Source organism: Artemia franciscana, chromosome 7 (genome assembly GCF_032884065.1).
Source record: "Artemia franciscana chromosome 7, ASM3288406v1, whole genome shotgun sequence".
Lineage (NCBI taxonomy): Eukaryota > Metazoa > Arthropoda > Branchiopoda > Anostraca > Artemiidae > Artemia > Artemia franciscana.
Genome location: NC_088869.1, coordinates 22,997,517 through 23,021,642, shown reverse-complemented (window position 1 = coordinate 23,021,642; position 24,126 = coordinate 22,997,517). Strand labels below are relative to the sequence as shown.

Sequence of the window (24,126 nt, the reverse complement as noted above, 5' to 3'; positions counted from 1 at the left end):
CTTTCTCTTTGAGTGTCGTCATTTATTTTTTTCTTTTTTAGTTCTTTTAGTTTTTACCTTTTTTAGTTTTTTTTAGTTTTTTAGATGAAATTTTTTTTTAGTTTTTTCCTTTTTAGTTTTTTATTGGTTTTTACTTTTATTTTAGCTTATTTTTCAGTTTTTTCCTTTTTTTAGTTTTTTTTATTTTTTATTTTTTTTTAGTTTTTTACCTTTTTTTAGTTTTTTTTAGTTTTTTTAGTTTTTTAGCTTTTTTACTTTTTTATTAGTTTTTAGTTTTTTTGTAGTTTTTGCCTTTTTTTAGTTTTTTCAGTTTTTTTTTTAGTTTTTTATTGGTTTTTACCTTTATTTTAGCTTATTTTTCAGTTTTTTCCTTTTTTTTAGTTTTTTTTAGTTTTTAGTTTTTTTAGTTTTTTACCTTTTTTTAGTTTTTTTAGTTTTTTAGCTTTTTTATTTTTTTTTATTAGTTTTTAGTTTTTTGTAGTTTTTGCCTTTTTTTAGTTTTTTTAGTTTTTTAGCTTTTTTATTAGTTTTTAGTTTTTTTTGTAGTTTTTGCCTTTTTTTAGTTTTTTTAGTTTTTTAGCTTTTTTTATTTTTTTTATTAGTTTTTAGTTTTTTTGTAGTTTTTGCCTTTTTTTAGTTTTTTCAGTTTTGACGTCACCTGATCCAGTTTTTTCAGGTGACGTCACCTGATCCATCCACAGACAGACAACTTATTTTTATATATATAGATATATATCTATATATATAAAAATAAGTTGTCTGTCTGTCTGTCTGTGGAACAGGTGACGTCATGTTTCTGTGTCGGCTGACGTCATGAAATTAGTTGTCAGGTGACGTCATGTTTCTGTGTCGGCTGACGTCATGAAATTAGTTGTCGTCATTTTTGCTTTGACGGTGACGTCATTCAAGATATATAAGACATATGTTCACGTAGAAATCTATTAATGTTTAAGTTTACAATGACTGAAGATGCTCAAAGAGTCTATGCCAAAAAACTTGCTGCTGATAGAGAAAGTCAGAAAAGAAAGCGTGCCGAGGAACTACCAGAGCAGCGCGAAAGCAGACTTGCTGCTAAAAGAGAAACTGAAAAAAGAAGGCGTGCCGAGGAATCAAAAGAACAGCAGGGAAACAGGCTTGAGGCTGATAGAGAAAGAAAGAACAGAAAGCGTGCCGAGGAATCAAAAGAACAGCAAGGAAACAGGCTTGAGGCTGATAGAGAAAGAAAGAACAGAAAGCGTGCCGAGGATTCAAAAGAACAGCAAGGAAACAGGCTTGAGGCTGGTAGAGAAAGAAAGAACAGAAAGCGTGCCGAGGAACTACCAGAGCAACGCGGAAGCAGGCTTGCTGCTGATAGAGAAAGTAAGAAAAGAAAGCGTGCCGAGGAATCAGAGCAGCCTGAAAGTTATCGCCTGGCATTCAGGTACAACCCAGTCGATGATTATAGCTTGAGTAGATATGTTCAAATCGGGACAATGTCTAAAATTTGTCCCTATTGCAAGGCCTTGAAATTCAATGGTGAAACAATGGGAATGTGTTGCGCCTCAGGAAAAGTTAAACTTCCTCTATTGGCTGCACCACCAGAGCCATTGAAGACTTTCCTTACTAGAACTACGTCAGAATCTAAGCGTTTTTTGTCAAAAATCAGAAAATACAACTCATGTTTCCAAATGACGTCGTTTGGAGCCCAAATCGAAAATCCAGATCAATTTATGTCTACTTTCAAAGTAAAAGGGCAAATTTATCATAAAGCAGGGTCTCTTCTACCATTCTCAGGCGAGAATCATAAATTTTTACAATTGTACTTCATCAGTGATAGAAATTCTGAATTGAATGCACGTTGCGAAATTTCTCCCAAAGTTGAAAGGACAATCGTTTCCCAGTTGCAACATCTTTTCCACGAAAATAATAATTTAGTGTGTCTGTTCAAAACAGCCATCGATTTGATGCCTACTGATACGCATAAAATTGTTATTTCCGCTGACAAAACGCCTCCTGGCCAACATGTGCGTAGATACAATGCTCCGACTATCGAAGAAGTGGCAATCGTTATGGTCGGTGATCAGTTTTTACCTCGAGATATTATTCTTCATAAGCGAAACGCTCAGTTGTTAAGAATTGCTGAAACTCATCGATGCTACGATGCCCTACAATATCCTATCATTTTTTGGGATGGAGCCGACGGCTATCACTTTAATATTAAATTGATGAATCCAGCCACTAACAAAGAAATGAATAAGAAATGCAGTGCAATGCATTATTATTCCTATAGACTAATGATTCGGCAGGATGAAGAAAATTATATTTTAAAATGCCGTGAATTGTTTCACCAATTCGTCGTGGATATGTATGCTAAAATTGAATCAGAACGTTTGCTATATATCCGCCTGAATCAGACCAAGCTCCGCTCTGAACAATACATTCATTTGCGAGATGCAGTTATAAATGACGGTAATACCACAAACGTTGGAAGATTAACAATTTTACCTTCGTCATATGCTGGCAGTCCCCGTCATATGCATGAATATGCTCAAGATGCTATTGCGTATGTTCGTCTCTATGGTCGTCCAGATTTATTTATTACATTTACATGTAATCAATCTTGGGACGAGATACTGCAGCTTTTACTTCAAGGACAATCGGCGGTTCATAGGCATGACATTACGGCACGTGTCTTCCGGCAAAAGTTGAAATCACTGATAAACTACCTTGTAAAACATGAAGTGTTTGGGTCAGTGCGATGCTGGATGTACTCAGTGGAATGGCAAAAACGAGGTTTGCCACACGCACATATACTAATCTGGCTACATAAAAAAATTACTTCGAACGAAATTGATGATGTGATTTCCGCTGAAATACCTGATAAAAATGTCGATAAGGGGTTACATGATATTATTGTAAAAAATATGATACATGGACCTTGCGGTGCACTGAACGAAAATTCACCATGCATGGCCAAAGGAAGGTGCACAAAGCAATATCCTCGACTTTTAGTACCCAAAACAATTACTGGCAATGATGGTTACCCACAATATAGAAGAAGATCTACTGAAGATGGCGGTAAAACAGCAATAATAAAGAAGCGTAACGGTACCACCATCGAAGTAGATAACTAGTGGGTTGTTCCATATTCCCCATTATTATCAAAAACATTTAATGCAAACATAAACGTTGAATACTGTAACTCCGTAAAGGCAATCAAATACATATGTAAATACGTCAACAAAGGCAGTGACATGGCAGTTTTTGGCTTGCAGCCCGAAATCAAAGATTTCGATGAAATCGTAGAATATCAGGCTGGAAGATACATAAGCAGTAATGAAGCTGTTTGGCGAATTCTTTCATTTCCGATACATGAACGTAGTACAGCTGTTGTTCACTTAGCGGTACATTTACAGAATGGTCAACGTGTTTATTTCACGGAAACCAACGTGCAACAAAGAGTCCTGAATCCACCGGATACAAAATTAACAGCTTTTTTTTCGCATTGCAAAAATGATTCTTTTGCAAAAAAAACTGCTGTATACTGAAGTGCCTTCGTATTACACGTGGAATACTAAAAATAAAGTATTTGAACGTCGAAAACAGGGTAAGTCAGTCGACGGCCAACCTACCATCTTCAAAGATACCACGATAGGAAGACTCTACACCGTTCACCCCAATCAACATGAATTCTTCTTTCTACGCCTGCTTTTGGTGAATGTACCCGGTCCGACATCCTTTGAGTATTTGAGGACTGTAAATGGTACTATACATGACACTTACCGTAGTGCATGCCAAGCTCTGAATTTATTGGAGAATGACCAACACTGGGATAACTGCATCAATGACGCGTGCGAAACGTCAACCCCAAGTCAAATTCGTGCATTGTTTGGCATCATTTTAACAACTTGCTCTCCATCAGCTCCTACAGAGTTATGGGAAAAATATAAGTCAAAAATGTCCGAAGATATACTCCATCGAAAACAGTTAGAGACGTCAGATATGACTTTTGATTTTACATCAGAAATTTTTAACTACACTTTAGTTGTTATAGAAGATTTGTGCGTAAGTATGGCCAACAAACCTCTTCAGAATTTGGGAATGCCTTCACCTAACCGTATCGCTGCTGTTTCGACATGTGTAGAATTGGATCGTGAACAAAGTTACAGTACGAGTGATCTATTGTCGTATGTACAAAATAACATTTCCAAGTTAACGTCGGAACAAAAAGACATTTATGATACGATAATGCATTGTGTCGATAACAACGTTGGAGAAATATTCTTTGTGGATGCGCCAGGAGGTACTGGTAAAACGTTTGTGATAAAACTGATTCTGGCATCAATTCGATCAAAAAATGATATAGCGTTGGCAATTGCGTCGTCCGGAATAGCCGCAACATTGCTGCCTGGTGGAAGAACTGCTCATTCCGCTTTGAAATTGCCTCTGAACTTGCATTCTACAGAAACTCCCACGTGCAATATTTCCAAATCATCTGGGATGGGTAAAGTATTGCAGCAATGCAAACTTATTATTTGGGATGAGTGCACAATGGCACACAAAAAATCGCTCGCAAAAAATTGCGAGGGAAGTCGAAACCCTTTGGCAGCACCTTAATATTGCTTGCGGGAGATTTCAGGCAAACATTACCTATAATACCTAGATCAACTCCTGCAGACGAAATGAATGCTTGCCTGAAAAATTCTAATTTATGGGCACACGTAAAAACATTAAAATTAACTACAAATATGCGTGTCCGATTGCAAAACGATGACTCTGGTCAAACATTTTCAGATCAATTGCTGGCAATGGGAAACGGAAAGCACCCAGTAGACTCAATTTCAGGACGTATACAACTACCTGCTGATTTCTGTAATTTAGTGACGTCCAAAAATGAATTGATTGAAAAAGTATTTCCGAATATTCTAAAAAATTATAAAAATGATAAATGGCTAAGTGAAAGAGCGATTCTCGCACCCAAAAATATAGACGTCCACGAAATCAACAATATTGTTTTGACCAAGATTCGAGACCAGGCAGTCCTTTACAAGTCAGTCGACACAGTTTTGGAGCCAAATGAAGCGGTTAATTATCCATCTGAATTTTTAAATTCCATAGATCTTTCAGGGTTTCCACCACACGTGCTACAACTAAAAATAGGCGTACCAATAATACTTTTAAGAAATATAAACCCACCAAAGCTTTGCAATGGCACTCGACTTGCCGTAAAAAAAACAATGGAAAACCTAATAGAGGCCACAATCTTGACAGGGCCTTTTGAGGGTGAGGCTGTTCTTATTCCTCGCATTCCCATGATTCCAACGGATCTGCCTTTTCAATTTAAAAGATTGCAATTCCCAATTCGATTAGCATTTGCAACCACCATCAACAAAGCTCAAGGGCAATCACTAGAAAAATGCGGTATAGATCTTAATACAGATTGCTTTACCAATGTACAATTGTATGTTGCATCTTTGAGGGTCGGTAAACCTGACAATCTATTTATACGCACAGACAATGGGACAGCGAAGACTGTTGTATATTCACAAGTTTTACGTAGTTAATTTGTATTGTATCTATCTATCTATCTATCTATATAAAAACGAGTTGTGTGTATGCATGTTTGTTTGTTTGTAAAAAGAGCGTTTGCATATGACGTCATTATTAGTACATACGGCTTTATATATGGACAGACAATGGGAAAGCCAAGAATGTTGTATATTCGCAATTTTTACGTAGTTTGAAACACATATATATAAATCTATCTATATTCACAGGTGGGACACAGGGACACAACTACAATGGCGCGTAAGTAATATGGCGCGTAACGACTTACGCGCGCAGGGGGGCTTGGGGGGGCGCGAAGCGCCCCACCAACTAGGTGTTGGGGTGGCGCGAAGCGCCACCCCAACAGCTAGTATATATATATATATATATACAAACTCGCCATAATTCAAAAGTATTCTGCAGACTGTGACATTATGTTTATACAAGAACATATGCTCTCTCCTCACAATATTTCTCTCCTAAAGTTCTCGCACGAACTTACTTTTTACTTCGAGCCGGCAAAAATTCGGTCTTTCGGACGCCCCTCCAGTGGCTTGGCAATTATTTGCCACCCGTATATTGAAAGTAAGGTGTTATTTACGCATAATCACTTCTTGGCTATATCTTCCGGCAGTATCGTATTCTTCAACGTATATCTTCCTACAAACTACCATGATGACAAATCGGAGCGAAAGTTTATGAACGCAGTTCGCGAACTAGCGAAGTGCCTGAAGTCTGTGACCCAGACAGATTTGCATTGTGTAGTCACGGGGAACTTCAACTGCAACCTTCTTGACAGCACGTGTGCCCGTAGTCAGCTTCTAAACGGCATCTTTGATGACAAACTGATCATCCTCCCAAAAGACAGTGATTACTCCTTCGTTCATAATTCATGGTCCGTTTCAAACATTGACCATTAGGCCTGCTCTAAGAGTATTAACGGAAGTGTAACTGTTCTAAAAGACGCTGTCTTCGCTGATCACTTACCCCTACTAGCATCTCTAAGCATAAAACCAGCTCTGCGTCAACCCAAGAACGACAAGTGGAAAAGTAAGTGAATGGGATAAAATTAATACTACTTTATATCATCAGGTGCTGAACTCACTTCTTGTAAAGATACGAATCCCCTTCCATTTACTCCAAGTGAATTCGAATTTTTATCCCGCAGATGCAAGAGTACTCATCAATATATTTTGTGCCGAGATTACTCACTCGCTTCTCGTAGCTGAAAAAAAAAGCAGTTCTTACCAGAAAGGTTAAAATGAAAACAGAAATTCACAAATTCTCACAAAATCCGGCCCTAGTTAAGTGTTGCAACGATGCTAAGTTTTGGTTTAGAATCTGGCAAGATTGTGATAGGCCCAAATCCGGTCCTGTTAACTCTATCCGTTTATGGACTAAACGAAAATTTGACAAGCAACTGAAAGCTCATCGTACCAAATTAAAAGAAGAATACTCCTCCAGAATCGTAAGTGACCCAAAACTAATCTGGAAAGCCTGGTTGAGCGAACCGGTTGCCAGAAAACCCCATGATTCGATTAGCGAAAAAGATTGGGAATCGTACTTTTCCAACGAATTCAGTGCTCCCGACCCAAATACGTCTAATCCCTTCATAAACCGGCTAGAATCGGTATTATCCAGCCAGCGTGTCCCTGATTTTGTCGTTACTTACGGAAGCGTACATGAAGCTATTTTAAAGCTGAAGAAGAAACATTCCCAAGGCGTAGACGAACTATGCGTGCTAAATCTGCTACACGGTACTACTATGCTTATTGAATATCTGACGCTGCTATTCCAGATTATTTTCACCACTGGTATAGTGCCTGACTCTTTTTGTGTCGGTTTGCTCTCGCCCATCCTTAAAAAAGGGAAACCAACAGACCAATGCTCTTCGTACAGGCCAATCACTGTTGCTCCAGTGCTCTGTAAAGTTCTAGAGATCTTAGTCTCAAAAGAAATTCAATATGTGTGCCGATTGCCTGACCACCAGTTCGGTTTCCGACCGGGTCTGGGTTGTGCTCACGCTCTCTTCAGTCTTGCCGCTATTCTAGCAGATTCTCACGAATCCGGTGATCCTATAGTGGTTGGTGCTTTTGATGTGAGTAGAGCGTTTGATTCGTCGATTCACGCTCAGGCCCTTTTAGCCGCTTACCAGCAAGGTGTAAACCTCTGTGTCACTAGCGTACTGTACGATATGTATTGCCGTTTAAAAGTGCGTATAAAAATAGGTAACCGCATCACATCAGTGGTTGTTCCAGTAAAGAAAGGTGTCCGCCAGGGTTCATTATTATCCCCAAGTTTGTACAATAACAGTGTTTTAAATGCCCAGGCATGTGTAAATGTTTCATATATCTCCAAGAATATAAATGTGTCGCTACTTACATACGCGGACGATCTATTAAATCTAAGACGGTCTATTAGGGGTCTGCAATCGAATTTCTCGGTCCTGCGTGATGAATACCGAAAAATCGGCCTGGCTTTCAATACTTCTAAATCTGCAGTTCTTTTTTTCAACGATAGCCCTTCTCAGCCTGAACACCTCCTACTGGGTAGCGATTCAATTACCGTTTCATCTCATGTCGTGTATCTGGGTTTACCCATAGGCCGTAACCTTAATGAAACTCGTCTACTGCTCGTCAAACACGTCGAGAAAAAACTCCGCACCGCGTATGGGTCTATCGTTGCCAGCAGACTCCTCTTATGCCGAAAGTATCTCGCCAATATGTATAACGCTGTCGCACTGCCGCATATTTTATATATTGCGCCATTTTGGAATTTATTAACTGACACCCAAAAACGCAAGCTCCGGTCCCTTTATTTTAGGTTCGCGAAGTTCCTGCTGCGATGCCCCTTGTAGACGAGAAATACATATATGATTGATAAACATAGGATTGCAGACCCCAGTATTACGGTAAACCAGTTTATTTCTAATTTCCAGGCAAAATGGAACCACCCCTGGCTTAAACATTTCTACAGTTCTTGATTATGTTTTTTTTCCATGTTGTGTCTTAAATTTCTCTCCGTTTTTCTTCTCTTTTTTTTTCTTTTCTTTTACTTGTTTTTTCATTGTACTCCGTTTTGTTCCATGTGAAAAATACGGGTAATAAATATTTTACTTACTTACTTACTTACTGAATACGTCAATTTCTTTGGGGGCTGCAATCGATGCTTGCCATGTCCCAGCTCTGAAAATCATCACAGAGCCGACTAAGGCGTTTAAGATCCGCAGTTTTGTAGCGTAACTGATGTTCGGTTTTTACCAGAGGCTACGGTTCATTCTGCCCATGACAAAAGACGCTTTGGATAATCTTGCTCGGGGAGAAGCGAGCCATCTCTAGAAATTACGGAGCCCAAGTAGATCAACTCTTGAACAGCTTTGATGCCACTGGTGCTGTCCAAGCTAACCTGGAGAGCTAACAGTAAGAGAAGACGAGTCTATGGCCATAATTTTAGTTTTGTTCCAGTTTAAATGCAGTCTTACTTTGGTAGCCTCTTCTCGTAGAAGTTGGAGTGCTTCCAGCAACCGCTCCATTGAGTCCACCAGAATGGCCTAGTCGTCAGCAAAGTCAGCATCTGTGATTGCATGATCTCCGAATTTGAGCCAAAAGCTGAGACTTAAAGTGAATTTTGTCATAATGTAATCTACGATGACGTTGAAGAGCCCTGAGTCCATTGCACACCCTTGGTGCACTCTTGTCTTAATTTGAAAGAACGGTCTGAGCCGGCCGTTTTCTTGCTCACAGCCCTCATTCCCATAGTGCAGCGCCTTGATAATTCTGCGATATTTTTCGGGTAGGCCAGTCAGCTTTAGTGTCCACCAAAGAGATTATTGATCGACTGAGTTAAATGCAATGCGGAGGTCAACGAAATTTTACATATTTTTCTGCTTCCAGTTAGACACTAGTCAAATTTACGCGACCTACGTGGAGAAAAGGTAATTTTTGTTCGTTCACTGGGCTCTTATTTTGCCTTTAACCTACACTTATGTGTAAGTTAATTGATAGGCCAAGTGTAATATTTCTTGTTTTCCCATAATAGTAGTGTAACAAGGGTATAATGGCGTTTGCTATTTTCGGGCTAGTGATTGCGCCGGTCAGGGCTACGCATTCTTCGAAAAATTTGCAATTATATTAGAAAATACATCAATATCCAAAGAAGAAGTATTTGCTTAAAAAAGAAGAATAGGAAGAAAAAATTGTTCTATTTAATTTCAGTAGAAGAAACAGAAGAATTAGACCTTTATTAAAAAAATATGGATATGCTCTGTCTGGATACAGTACTTTGAGGTGGAGCAAGGTGTATTGGTTATTTGAAGACAGCAAGAAATTTGCCGAATCTTATTTGTAAGGTACGTTAGCCTAAACATTGAGCTGGGCTGGGTCAGTCCTCATACAATTTACTTTGAAGTTTAATTTGGGTAAAATTCTAGTTTAGTGATTTTTTGCTATCTTGGAAAGGGTTTAAATTAGGAAAATGAAACTTTTGGGGATGGGTCTATAGGCTAAAGTATATCCCGGGAAGGCCTTTTAAAGTATCCACCTCCACTCCTCCTGCTAGAAGGCCTTGAAATGGTAAAATTCTAGTTTATTGACTTTTTGCTATCTTGGAAAGGTGTTATGTTAGAAAAATGAAACCTTTAGGGATGGGTCTAAAGGCTAAAGTAGCCTATGTCATGGGAAGGTAGGCTATTCTGAAGTACCTACCTCCACTCCCTTTCCCTCTAGAGGGTTCTGACCTTTGATGACCTTTAAAAATAAGGTATGAAACATTGCAAAATAGATTGTCTGCTTGAATGAAGAACAACAAAATTATTTTCTGCTTCATAACTTTGCTCAATCCCAATTTATAAGGTTTTAAAGATATGCAAATACATTCCTTAAATTTAAAAAAAAACATTGATATGGCACAGAATTCTACTCCAATAACAGGAATTGTGTTTTGAGAACTAAAGGCAGATAAAAAGCAACTGGTAACTGAAAATTAAGGTAAAATGTTGTTTTGTCAAAATTTCAATAGGTATAACTTCTTTCCAAGATAGCTAAAGGTCACTTAACTAGAATTTTACCCCCTGAAATTTGCCTACATGACCTATTAAAATTTTGACAAAACAACATTTTAGCTTAATTTATAGTTACCAGTTGCTTTTTCTCTGCCTTTAGTTCTGAAAATGCAATTCCAGATATTTGAGTAGAATTCTGAGTCATATCAATGTTTTTTTTTTCAAGATTTAGGAAATGTATTTGTATATCTTTAAAACCTTATAAATTGGGATTGAGCAAAGTTGTGAAGCTGAAGACAATTTATTGTACTTTATTCAAGCAGGAGATCTATTTTGCAAGGTTTCATTTTTATAACACACATATTTTTTAGGTTCTCAAAGATCTGGACCCTCTAGAGGGAGAGGGAGTGAAGGTAGGTACTTCAAAATACCTTCCTGGGACATACTTTAGCCTGTAGACCCATCCCTGAAAGTTTAATTTTCCTAACCTGACCTCTTTCCAAGATAGCAAGAAGTCACTAAACTAGAATCTGTTTTTATTAGAATTGTAGAATTTGTTTATTACTTTTTAGTTGCACATATCACCCTAACACAGCTATAAACCTCCCCAAGCTCTTCCTTCCTAAAAACCCAGAAGTTTCAACTCAGCTCTAAATCTTGTTTCCAAGGTAGGGTAGCCTAAACATTGGTGAATTGAGCTACAACTGGGTCAATCCTCATACAATAACTTTGATGTTTACTTTGTTTATTACTGTTTTTAGGTACATATTGTCTCTCCTTGCCCTTCCTTCTGAAAAAGCTTCAACTCACCTCCTTAGTTGTGAGGATAGAAAAGGTACACTAGTAAATATTTTGTTGTTAATACTATTGACCTACAGACATATTGAACATACCTCTAAATGCCATTTTTTATGCTCTTTCTGAATACAGTCTAACAATTGCTTTCCTTACAAATTCAATTTAAGCCATTTCAGTATCCTTGAAAATAATAATTTCAATCTGTATTTTTGAATATAAGAATTGGCAATAACATTTGCTTTAAAGTTACTACTGTTTCATTGTAAATCCCTTTTGTAAAAGTTGTTTAATTCACAAACATGGTTTGTCAAGATTCAGTCAATGAAAAGAAATTCAAAACAAATCTGCCATGTTTTCTTGCTCTGTGTTATGCTGCTTAAAAAATGCCATTTCACCTTTATGTAAAAAAAATTATCAAAGCTGACAGACAGAAAATGGAGAAATTGTGTTCCAACTCAATTGTAATAAATCAATGCTTGTGGATTATGTAACTTTAAAAAATGGATTTGTAATCAAACAGTTATAGCCAACAGTTACAACTAATCCTTCATTGCACTTCCTGGCTGAAGGGTCATGGAACAGATCAACAGTTTGAAATCCATAGTTTAAGCATTTTTTTATACCCAAAAACTAGAATTTTTGGTAATTTTCCGGGGTTCAGAAAGGGCTAAAATGTGAATTTGCAAGAGAAGTGATTATTGTATTCATAAAAAGCATAAAAAAAGGCATCAGATAGTATAATTGCTTTATTCATGAGTCAATAATATGAACTATGAAATATTTACTGGTACACTTAATAAACTGTCAATAATATTTAATACCTTTGAGGGAAAGTCTGACTGAATTTAATATCTGTATGGTAGGCAATTCTAAAGCCATGGGTGAAAGCTTGAATGTTTTTATCTTGAGATGCATTTCATATAATGTGGGTTTTATATAAGCTTCAAAGGGGTAGGCTATTTTTCAGTTAGAATTTGTAGCTCTGTTAAAATTCTAGACCAGCTAGCTTACTTTTGGTATTTGTCTAGAGAACTAGCTGGAGAGAAAAACATGTCAGGAAAACAATTCTTACTTTACTCTTAACTCCCCTTAATGTACAAATATATAGCCCAAATTATTTATTTTCAATGTATTCTGTCATCTGTAACATGCTTTCCAGTTTTTGTTTTACCACAGTTGATCCAATGTACAGGCACAAGGGTTGAAACAACTACAAAGCATTAGGAAAATATATAGGAAATTTGGGCTAGGGCCTATGTATTATCACATCAAGGGGGGAGAAGCTAATGTGTAGTAGGGCTGCATACAAAATGTGTTAACTATGATTATTCTGCATATTGTAAAGTAAAAATAGTTTTCTTACTATAAAAATGTACAATGTGAGCTATATATTTGCACATAGGCACTAGGGGTGAAGTTTAACAGGACTGCATGCAAAATATGTTAACTATGATTATTTGGCAGATTATAGAATAAGAATTGTTTTCTGAACATTTTTCTTTATCTCCAGTCAGTTCTTTAGGCAAATACCCTACTTTTTACTATCTTTGAAAGGGACTAGGTTAGGAAAATGAAATCTTCAATATTTTAATGAATTCAGGGCCAAAAACATATCCTGGGAAGGTGTTTCCAAGCTATTATGTTTGCACTGTTCTGATTTCTAAGTCTTTGAAATTTGCCTTCTTGACAGTTCTGTACCTATTGGAATTTTGACAAAATAATATTATACCTGAACTTTCAGTTTTCACTCTCTTTTTCTCTAGATTTAGTATGGAGATTTAATTTTTTCTATTTGAGTAGAATTTTAAGCTTTATCATAAATGGGGGTTGAGAAAAGCTGTAAAGCTGAAACTACTTTTCTTGTACTTCATTAAAGCACAAGATCTATTTTGAAAGGATTCACTTTATAATAAATATTTTTAAATGCCAGTGACCTCTAGGGGAAATGGAGGTAATTACTTCAAAATAACTTCCCAGGACATACTTTATTCTGTAGATCCATCCCTGAAAGTTTCATTTTACTAATCTAACCCCTTTCCAAGATAGCAAAAATTAGCCTATCTAGAATTTTACTGAAGTTCTAGTGCCCTTTTAAAGAATCAAAAGTGATCAGAGAGTAACTAGCCCTCCTCCTTATGCCCTTGTTCCCCTAAATGCATCCCATCAAAATTATTAGATTGCTGCTTTATTGTAAATACTCTAAAGATCTTAACCAATGCCTCCAGATTAGACAAAATACCCCAAAGCCACCATGGCAAGGGCTATGGCCCAATTTATATGAATTGTCCAATTGTTTAAATCAAAGGTTTTTATGGAAGGGGTGGTTATATAAACTTGAATTGGAAATCTAAAAGTTTAGTGCCCCTGTTTAGAGTCAACCAGCTACCAAACCCCTGCTGGTGGTGGAACAATTGGTTCTCCTTGAAGCAATTATTGTATTGAGAAAGGTCATAGAAATCCATCAAGCAATGTGTTTACTTTCTTCCAAACTAAATTATATGAAATACCAAAAATTTACTGCCAACATAGGCTAAATCAACTTATATTATCACAGTGAATTTCCATGGCTCTTCTTCCTGTTACTTGTTTATCATTTGCTTTTAAATTAATAAGAAGATGCAAGTTGTATTGTCAACAGTCTATCAAGTAAAAATTGTGAATGAACAATAGTTTATAAACAAGCAAACTCTCACAACATTAATTACTGAACCATCAATTAGCATACATTGTATACAAAAAACAACATAAGTACAAACATAAATACAATATAAAACATACAGCATTGAACCCAACTGGCCTGTCGAATAAAAATGAGTATAATGAACCAAATATATAAAAATGACAACACAAGTGCATTATACAAGCTTTTCTTGACCTGAAATGAGCTTTCGATGAAGTAGTGAGGGCATAAACAAAGGCATGTTTAGGTATGTTTCAGGTTATGACAGGAGAGCAATGAACCCAACTGGCCTGTCAATTAAAAATGAAACAAACAAATTAACACATTAATAATACTCATGATACATTACAATCTCATTTATTTATGATTTCAACAAAACAGTACAAAGCTCTTTCTGTAATGCTCAGTTTCTGCATTAATGAGATTTAGAACTGGGATTTTTTGTGCTTTTGATCAAGGTAAACAGGGTTTTGTTGGGCAATAATGGGCTGGGATTATACATTGAAAGTATGGGTTACAATGCAGATTATTGCCAAAATTAGTACACTAAGTAGTACATCAGGCCTCCAAGCTAGGTAGGCAGAATTCCTTGAGGAGGAGAATATAAGGTACTTTGCCCTGACCAAAAATTCTCAGGGCTCTCTTCTGGATAATGTCTGGCCTATCAGACTGATCCACCATAAAGCCAAAGTGCCAATTTGGTGAAGCTTACTCAAGCAATGGATGGATAAAAATATGTAAAGCTAGAGGATATGTGCTTTTGGATATGAGCATTTAGCAAATAGCTTAAGGAGAGACAGAGATACATTAGCCTCTCTGAAGAATCTGCTGCATGAAGACTGGTTGGTCTTCATGTTACTATGAATAGTTAGCATCTTAACTCTAAGAGTCTTCTGTGGGACATACAAAAAGTAGATTGGTCAATGTTGATTTAAGAATCATTGCAAATTATAAAGCACTTGGTTTAATTTTCATAAATTCTTAATCTGATCAAGCTGAGTATATTTATAAACTGAAATTGAATGTCAAAGCTATGAGAGGCCTATGCATGCATCCAGTTGCTCTTTAATTTCTATTTGTTAAGTACTCTTCACAATTTTTACCTTTAATGCTGATAATGCTTGTGATTTTGAAAATTTATTTATATGTTTTGTTCTATTTCAGTGAGTTGGTATTATTTGCGGATTTAGTCATTATTTCTGAAATGGAGGAAAAGGAATTTTGTTTGAAGTGGAATGGTTATCTGGATGTATTTCATGGAACTTTTTTATCTCTAATGAACAATGAGCACTTCACAGATATAACTCTATCATGTGAGAGTCAAAGTATCAATTGTCACAGACTTGTTCTCTCATCTTGTAGTTCCTACTTTGAAACACTGCTGCTTGGGATTTCACACTCACATCCTATTATTATTCTAAAGGATGTGAAATTTTGTGATCTGCTATCTTTGGTGAGATTTATGTATACAGGTGAAGTGACTGTTCCACAAACTCAAACTAGTTCATTAATAAAAGTTGCTGAAATGCTTAAAGTTAAAGGTCTTGCTTATCCTGATGAGACAGCTAAACAGACATCAAGACTTAGCTCTCTCTCTCAAAATGCTCAAATGACTCAACCTGCTACAAAGAGAAACAGAGTTGATACAACTGAAGAAAACAGCTTCTTGGCTGAAGATTCTTCCAGTAATCTAGAACCTTGTGTAGCAGATATCTCAAATGATAAGTTGGTAAACTATTCTGCTGAAACTAGTTCCTCTGGTTATAAAATAGATATTGCTGCAGGCAACTCACTTGTAAGTTTTTTCATTAAAGTTCACTTTGTTCAAAATAAGGTGGCTAAAAGATGGTTATGTATTTAATTATATTTCAATTTCAGGACGAAACTATTTTAAATCAAAAGGTAACACAGTACTTTTTTAATACTTAGACAATAGAATCTCCTTTCTCACTTGAAAAATACCTTCGGTTACTAATTTTTATGGCACCTGGTATTAACCAAGTGACATATAGCAATCGCCAATTCTGTCTGTCTGTCTGTCTGTCGGTCCCGGTTTTGCTACTTCAGACACTTCCAGGTAAGCTAGGACGGTGAAATTTGGCAGGCGTATCAGGGATGGGACCAGCTTAAATTAGAAATAGTCGTTTTCCCAATTCGACCATCTGGGGGAGAGGAGTGGGGGGCTGGTTAATTCGGAAAAAATAGAAAAAATGAAGTATTTTTAACTTATGAATGGGTGATGGGATCTTAATGAAATTCGATGTTTAGAATGATATTGTGTCTCAGAGCTCTTATTTTAAATTCCGACCGGATCTGATGACATTGGGGGGAGTTGGAGGGGGGGAACCAAAAATCTTGGAAAACACTTAGAGTGGAGGGATCAGGATGAAACTTGATGGGAAAAATAAGCACAAGTCCCAGATACATGATTGACATAATCGGAACGGATCCGCTCTCTTTGGGGTAGTTGGGGGGGGGGGGGTAATTCTGAAAATTAGAAAAAATGAGGTATTTTTAACTTACAAACAGGTGATTGGATCTCAATGACATTTGATGTTTAGAAGGATATCGTGTCTTAGAGCTCTTATTTTAAATCCCGACCGGATCTGGTGACATTGGGGGGGGGGGGTCGGGAGGGGGAAACCTAAAACTTGGAAAACACTTAGAGTGGAGGGATTGGGATGAAACTTGGTGGGAAAAATAAACACAAGTGCTAGATACACGATTTACATAAACGGAACGGATCCGCTCTCTTTGGGGTAGTTGGGGGGGGGGGGTAATTCTGAAAAATTAGAAAAAATGAGGTATTTTTAACTTACGGACAGGTGATTGGATCTCAATGAAATTTGATATTTAGAAGAATATTGTGGCTCAGAGCTCTTATTTTAAACCCAACCAGATCTGGTGACATTGGGGGGTGGGGGGAGTTGGGAGGGGGAAACCTAAAACTTGAAAAACACTTAGAGTGGGATCAGGATGAAACTTGGTGGAAAATATAATCGCGAGTCCTAGATACATGATTGACATAACCGGAACGGATCCGCTCTCTTTGCGGTAGTTTGGGGAGGGGTTAATTCTGAAAAATTAGAAAAAATGAGGTAATTTTAACTTACGAACGGGTTATCGGATCTCAATGAAATTTGATATTTAGAAGGATATCGTGTCTCAAAGCTGTTGTTTTAAATCCTGACTGGATCTGGTGACGTTGGGGGAAGTTTGGGGTGGGGGAACCTAAAATCATGGAAAACGCTGAGATTGGAGGGCTCGGAATGAAACTTGGTGGGAAAAATAAGCAGAAGTCTTACGTACGTGATTTACATAATTGGAACGGATCCGATCTATTGGGGGGGGGGGGGTTAATTCTGAAAAATAAGAAAAAATGACGTATTTTTAACTTACGAAGGGGTGATTGGATCTTCATGAAACTTCATATTTAGAATGACCTCGTAACTCAGATCTCTTATTTTAAGTCTCAACCGGATCAAGCGTAATGGGGGGGGGGCAGTTGGGGGGGGGGGGGACCGGAAATCTTAGAAAATACTTAAAGCGGTGAGATCAGGATGAAACTGGATGGGAAGAATAAAAACCTGTCTAAGATACGTGACTGACATAACCGGACCGGATCTGCTCTCTTTGGTGGAATTGGAGGGGGGGGGTAATTTTGAACATTGAGGTATTTTTAACTTACGAAAGGGTGACCAGATCTTAATGAAATTTGATATTTAGAAGGATCTTGTGCTTTAAAGTTCCTGTGACGTTGGAGGGAGTTGGAGGGGGAAACCGGAATTCTTGGAAAACGTGAAAATTGGGGTATTTTTATCTTACGAATAGATGATCGGATCTTAATGAAATTTGATTTTTAGAAAGAATTCATGTCTCAGAGCTCTTATTTCAAATCCTGATCAGATCGTTTGACATTGGGGGGAGTTGGAGGGGGAAATCTTGGAAAAACACTTGGAGTGTAGGAATCGGGATGAAGCTTGGTGGATAGAATAAACAAATGTCCTTGATACGTGATTGACAGAATCGTACTGGATTCGCTCTCTTTGGGGGAGTTGGGGGGAGGGGTTCAGTGATTTGGCGAGTTTGGTGCTTCTGGACTTGCTAGGACGATGAAAATTGATAGGCGTGTCAGGGAGCTGCACAATTTGACTTGATAAAGTTGTTTTCCCAGATTCGACCATCTGGGGGGCTAAAGGGAGAGGAAAAATTAGAAAAAATTAGGTATTTATAACTTACAAGTGGGTGATTGGATCTTAATTAATTTTGATATTTAGAAGGACATCGTGACTCAGAGCTCTTATTTTAAATCCTGACCGGCATTAAGCCTCTTATTTTCCTTTTTAAATCAATCTATTGATTCATAGAATTTTGTTAGAGCTCATACCATATGATCTCTTGGCTCTTAGCTCTTCTCGCCTCGTCACAAGTGCCATATGAGCTCTTAGCTCTTGATCAGCCAAGAAGAATCTTGGCTGAAGATTCTTCCAGTAATCTAGAACCTTGTGTAGCAGATATCTCAAATGATAAGTTGGTAAACTATTCTGCTGAAACTAGTTCTTCTGCTTTTAAAACTTGACTTTCAAAAAGAATAAGGTCTGGTTTTTGCCGTTAAGATTCCTCTTTGATAAGACATTTTTTTTCTCACATTCTAGTTTTTTTTTAGTTCAATGTGCCTATAGGCTATCCTAATGCTCCTTGCTCTTTGCCAAAATTGATTAAATTTAATTTTCTCCTCCTACAGGACAGTGATAGAGTAGTGTACCAATATATTAATCAAAGTCCCTAGACCATTGATTTGAATGAAATGAGCACTTATGTTTTGAGAAATGTTCTGAGGTGTGAGGTTAGGTTCCTCAGTTTTTCTGGAAAAAATTCCTCTTGGAAAAAATTAAGATCTTGGCTTACTGTCAATTAAAAAAGAACATGTGTATGCTTCATTTTGTCTGAGTCTTACAACTTGACCTATAATACTATACAACAGAATAGGTTTAAGTAAGAAAATTCTTTCAACGTTTTTTCTTAAAGAAATAAACTGATGTCTGTTGGGAACAACAATTGCTTTGCATCTGTTAACATGATCCATTTAAACTTTATGAACATGCAGTTGCAGCTCTTTTATTAGAAATAAATCATTGTTTAGATGATGATTTCCATGTGGCTACTGCTTTCTATGGTGTAAAAAAAGCATTTGACACTTTAAATCAGGAAATTCTTCTTGACAAAACGATAAAATCCAGCATAAGAGGGAAAGGATTACAAATTATTAAATCATACCTGTGGGGACGCAAAATCACAGTTGATGTCGGTGGAATGATTACTAATTTAAAAAGTCTTATTGATATTGGTGTCCCCCAAGGCTTGGTATTAGGTCCACTTTTATTTTGATTTATATTAATGATCTTCCATGAGGTTTGCATGAGAATATTAGTCATGCAATTCTATTTGTAGATGGTACAGCTATAACAGTTAAAGCTAAGGATTCGTCGACATTGATCGAAAATATGACTATAAGTGTTACCTCAGTTAATCAATGGTCTGTTTCCAATAATCTAGTACCGAATTTTACGAAAACTAATTTCATGGTTTTAGGTTGTTCAAAACGTGCCATTCGAGAGATTTCTTGTCTGGAGCTTCAGGTTGGTGATTAAAAAATTTGTAGGGTCCAATCATATCATTATTTAGGAGTTTTTCTTTATCCCCTTTTGTCATGTCATAATCATATTGAGTATTTAAGATTAAAACTTGGTCAAAATATTGGGTCAATGTATTGTGTGAAGAATATTTTTCCTTTTACCATTTTAAAAATAATTTACCACTCTTTAATTACTTCTTATTTGAATTATGGCTCAGTTGTATATCTTAATACTTTTTGGAAGTATATAAAACCCTTACAGGTACTACAAAATAGGGCAATAAGAATGCTTGAAATTTCTTACATTGACCTTCAAAACTTGAAAATGTTTCGGAAACTAAAACATTATTCCTCTTCTTAAATTTGTTAGATTTAAATTATAAACGAGTATTAAATGCTTCCATATAGCATTTTCAAATCCAAAATTCTATGACAAACTGTTAATTTCACTTCCTTGTTTGGATTGTCGGAGGTCTGGGATGTACCAAATTCCTTTTGTAAGTTCTGAAAGGTCAAGGTTCTTGATTAGGTACCAAGTACCCTTCATTGTAAGCAATTATAAGCTGAATGACAACATTATGTTTGATCCATCACAAAAATCTCAGCTAAATTTAAAAAAGCAAATATTAAAGGTTGTTTGCTAAATTTGGATTATTCACCATTGATGATGGAAAATGAAATTATTTGTTTTTTTTTGTTTTTGTGTCCCGGATGGCCTCCCACACCCCTCCTGCTCAATATTTATTTATTTACTTATCCTTGCTACTTCTCTTTTATGAGTTTTTTTTCTATTTTGTTTGTCTTTTGCAGTGTTAAATTTTGGAATTATTAATATGAAAAGATGTTGTTGTTTTTTCTATGTTTTTGCACTGTTCCAGCCTTACAAGCTCTGCTCTCTGTTGGGGCATAATATTGTTTTTGTATTTTTTAAGTTGAATAAAGAAAAAGTTGAAGTTGAAAGTCAAATTTTATGAAGGAAACAAACAAATCTATAATACTTCACTATAATTTTCCACCTTAAACTGCAACTAGGGGCAATCTAAGGATTTCTCCTTGTAGAGCTTGAGAATGATGACAAGTTGTATTTAAAGTTATTTAGTGACCAAATGCTGCTGCATGATCAGTAGCATCTCAATTGAGTTTACACTCTTGGGAGGACCTCTGTGTATCCAGATATTTGTTTGAAAACATCAGCAGATTCAGCAGTAACTGTTTCAGTGGATAGTTTGTTCCAGGTGTTGACAATTCGTAATGAAAAGAATTGAGTGAAGACTTTAAATATGTCAGACAGCTTGACAAGTTTCAGGTGATGACCTCTATTTCTTGATTTGGAACCACCATTAGAAAATAATGTAGGGAGACAATTAGTCGTCATTAACTTATAGGCTAAAATGATACCCCCTCTATTTCTCTAGTAATCTGGTGTTGTGAGATTCAGATGTGATAGTCTTGTGGGGTAGGAAAGCACCCGCATGTTAGATATCACTTTGGTGGCCCATCTCTGCATATATTCAAGAACTCTAATGCCTTTTTTGAAATATGGGGAGACGAAGAGACATTCTAACTTAAACCTTAGGACACACAAGTTTTTTATAATAGAAGACTAGAAAGACCAGTTATATAGGGATTCAATAAGGAATGAAATGATCCAGTGTGCACAAGAGTTTATAAAAATTATAGAAATGCTCTTAATAAACTTTTGAGAAACGCGAAGAAAAAATATTTTGAGTGTAAATTTAAAGATGCTTGTGGTAACCCGGCTAAAACTTGGAAAATTATTAAAACTGTTATATCTTCAACAGATCCGGTTCTGCCTGATGAAGTTACTACAAGTGATGGATTAAAATTGAATGAGCCTGGTGTAATTTGTAATGCCCTTTCGGAACATTTTGCAACTGTTGGGGCTCGATTTTCTAGTACTACAGTAGCTTCTGATAATGATCCTACGCTTGAGACTTTTATGGGTACTTCTGTACCCATATCAATGTATCTAAGACCTGTCACTCATGATGAAGTTCGTAAGATTATCTTTGAGATGAAAAGTTCTTCGGCTGGGAGTGATTCCATTAACCTTCTTGTTTTAAAAGCCGCGTTTCCAAGCATTTCACATATATTAACATACCTTATTAATGCTTGTTTTAAGCAAGGGAAGTTCCCCAATTGTCTTAAAATTGCAAGAATAACTCCTGTGTTTAAGGGTGGTAATAAGAATGATTTGGGGAATTATAGACCAATTTCATTATTACCTGTTGTTTCACGAGTTTTAGAAAAATGTATTAATATTAGAATTTATGAGCATTTGGAGCGTCATAAACTTCTACATCCAAATCAGTTTGGTTTCAGGAAGGGCAGAACAACAGAAATGGCGATTTCATTTATTACTACTATAATTAATGATGCTCTTGATAAAAAGCTTAGGGTAGCTGGTGTATTTTTGGACTTAATTAAGGCGTTTGACACTGTTGACCATCGAATATTATTAAAAAAATGTGAATTTTATGGCTTAAGGGGTGCTACATTGGGCTTGCTTTGCAGTTATCTTCAAAATAGACAGCAGTATGTCAATTTACAAGGATTTTTGTCTAGTAAAAATGTTGTTAATTGGGGGGTTCCCCAAGGATCCGTACTGGGTCCGACTCTGTTTTTAATTTTTATTAATGATCTACCGCATGTTGTGAAAGCTCTGCCCAGAATTGACGACTTTGTTGACAATGGTCCGAGTAAGACCCAGCTTACTATGCCCTTATTTGCTGATGATACAACCTTGGTGTGTGTTGCCCCTACAGAACAACTGCTCATGTCAACGATAAATGCAGCAATGAGCAGGATATGTACATGGCTTAAAATAAACCACCTTGACCTGAATATAGATAAGTCAAATTTTGTTATTTTCTCTCGATCTCCAAATTTTTACCCTTGGTTTGCGGAAATAATTTTGGAGCGGGGAGTTATTAAACGAACAAAATTCACCGAATACCTCGGAATCAATGTCGATGAAACCCTATCATTTAAAGATCATGTGAAGTCAGTTTCGAAAATATTGTCACGTAACTTAGGTATCATGCGCAAATTAAAACATATTTTCCACCCAAATGTTCTACGATTGTTATATTTTTCCCTGATTCACCCTTACATTTTGTATTGCTCGTCGATTTGGCTTGGTACTTTCCCTTCGATAGTTCGTCCAATCCGTGTGATCCAGAACAATGCTATTCGAGTTTTTTGTGGTGTTGGGAACCAGGAGTCTTTGAGGTCTGTGTATAGAGATTTAAATGTAATGCCTGCAGCTGGATTACGTGATTTTTATACGTTGATTTTTATATATAAGTATTACAGTGATAGCCTTCCTGATTGTTTTACAGGAATATTTTGTGAGAGGTCTGATTTCACCACCACATTACTCGGATACGAGGTAATACTGAGGTTCCTCGATTAGTTTCAAGTAGGTCTTCTTTTTCACTTATTTACAGAGCTTCAAAACTTTGGAATAAACTGAGTATAGATATCAAGGAAATAGGTAGCCTTGGCCAGTTTAAGTCTGATTTACGTTTCGAGTTACTCGGTAGGTAATTTTCAGCACGGTCCTTTCTACCTTTTTTATGTGTAGGAATGATATATACAGTTTCCCAATCCAGAGCTAGTCTGGAAAGATTTAATGGTAACTTGAACAGAAGGGGAAGATGTTGACACAAAACTGTAAAACATTCATGTAGGATACGTGTGTGAATACCGTCTTGATCAGCAGATTTGTTCACTTTCAGGGATTTAAGTTTCCTCAAAACTATTGTATCAGTAATCAGAATTGGTTCCATCTTATGTGATACATCATATAAAGGGGATGTGGGATAGACAATACTGGAATTTGATAAAAAAATTAGATGAGAATTGTTGGTGGAAAATTTCAACTTTCAGCTCATAATCAGCAACTGATAGGATATTTTGCAGGATATCTGGGACTGTGCCTCTGCTGCTACATTTTTGAATGGCATAACGCCAGAAAGATTTACGGTTATTCTTAACTTCGTCAGCCAATTTTTGCTGAATAGTCTATTCAATTTATAGAGATTTTGTACTTGTCTTCAAATAATTGAACGCATTGAAATCGTAAATAAAACTCATCAAGGATACAGAGCAGGGATTTCTCATATATGACTGCATATATTTTAATTGCAATTTTTTTTTGACAAACATTGTCAAAAGCTTTAGAAAGGTCAAGCAGAATCATGTTAGTAGGCACTCCCATATCAAGCAGCTTGGTGATGTGATCATATAAGTCAAGGAGATCTATATCAACATACCTTCCTGAACGAAAGCCATGTTGTGAAATGTGCAAAACATTGTTTGCTTCAAATTATTTAACAACTGCAGAGTTAATTATCCTTCCAAGAACCTTGACAACTGCTGATGTCATCCTAATGGGTCAATAATTTTTAGCAGGGTCCTTTCTCCCTTTTTTAAATATAAGAACGATCTGTGCAGTATTCTAAT

General features: G+C 36.5%; 1 protein-coding gene across 3 annotated transcripts in view; it reads left to right on the top strand.

Moving 5' to 3' along the window:
- Nucleotides 1–9,751: 9,751 nt before the first annotated feature.
- LOC136029009 (zinc finger protein interacting with ribonucleoprotein K-like) overlaps nucleotides 9,752–24,126 on the top strand; it is a 43,426-nt gene continuing 29,051 nt past the window's right edge. For all 3 annotated transcript variants that reach the window (XM_065707018.1, XM_065707017.1, XM_065707019.1), the window contains exons 1-2: nucleotides 9,752–9,874; nucleotides 15,168–15,798. In XM_065707018.1, coding sequence (XP_065563090.1) covers nucleotides 15,208–15,798 — 591 coding nt within the window. In that variant the 5' untranslated portion in view covers nucleotides 9,752–9,874; nucleotides 15,168–15,207. The remainder of the gene's footprint in view (nucleotides 9,875–15,167; nucleotides 15,799–24,126) is intronic.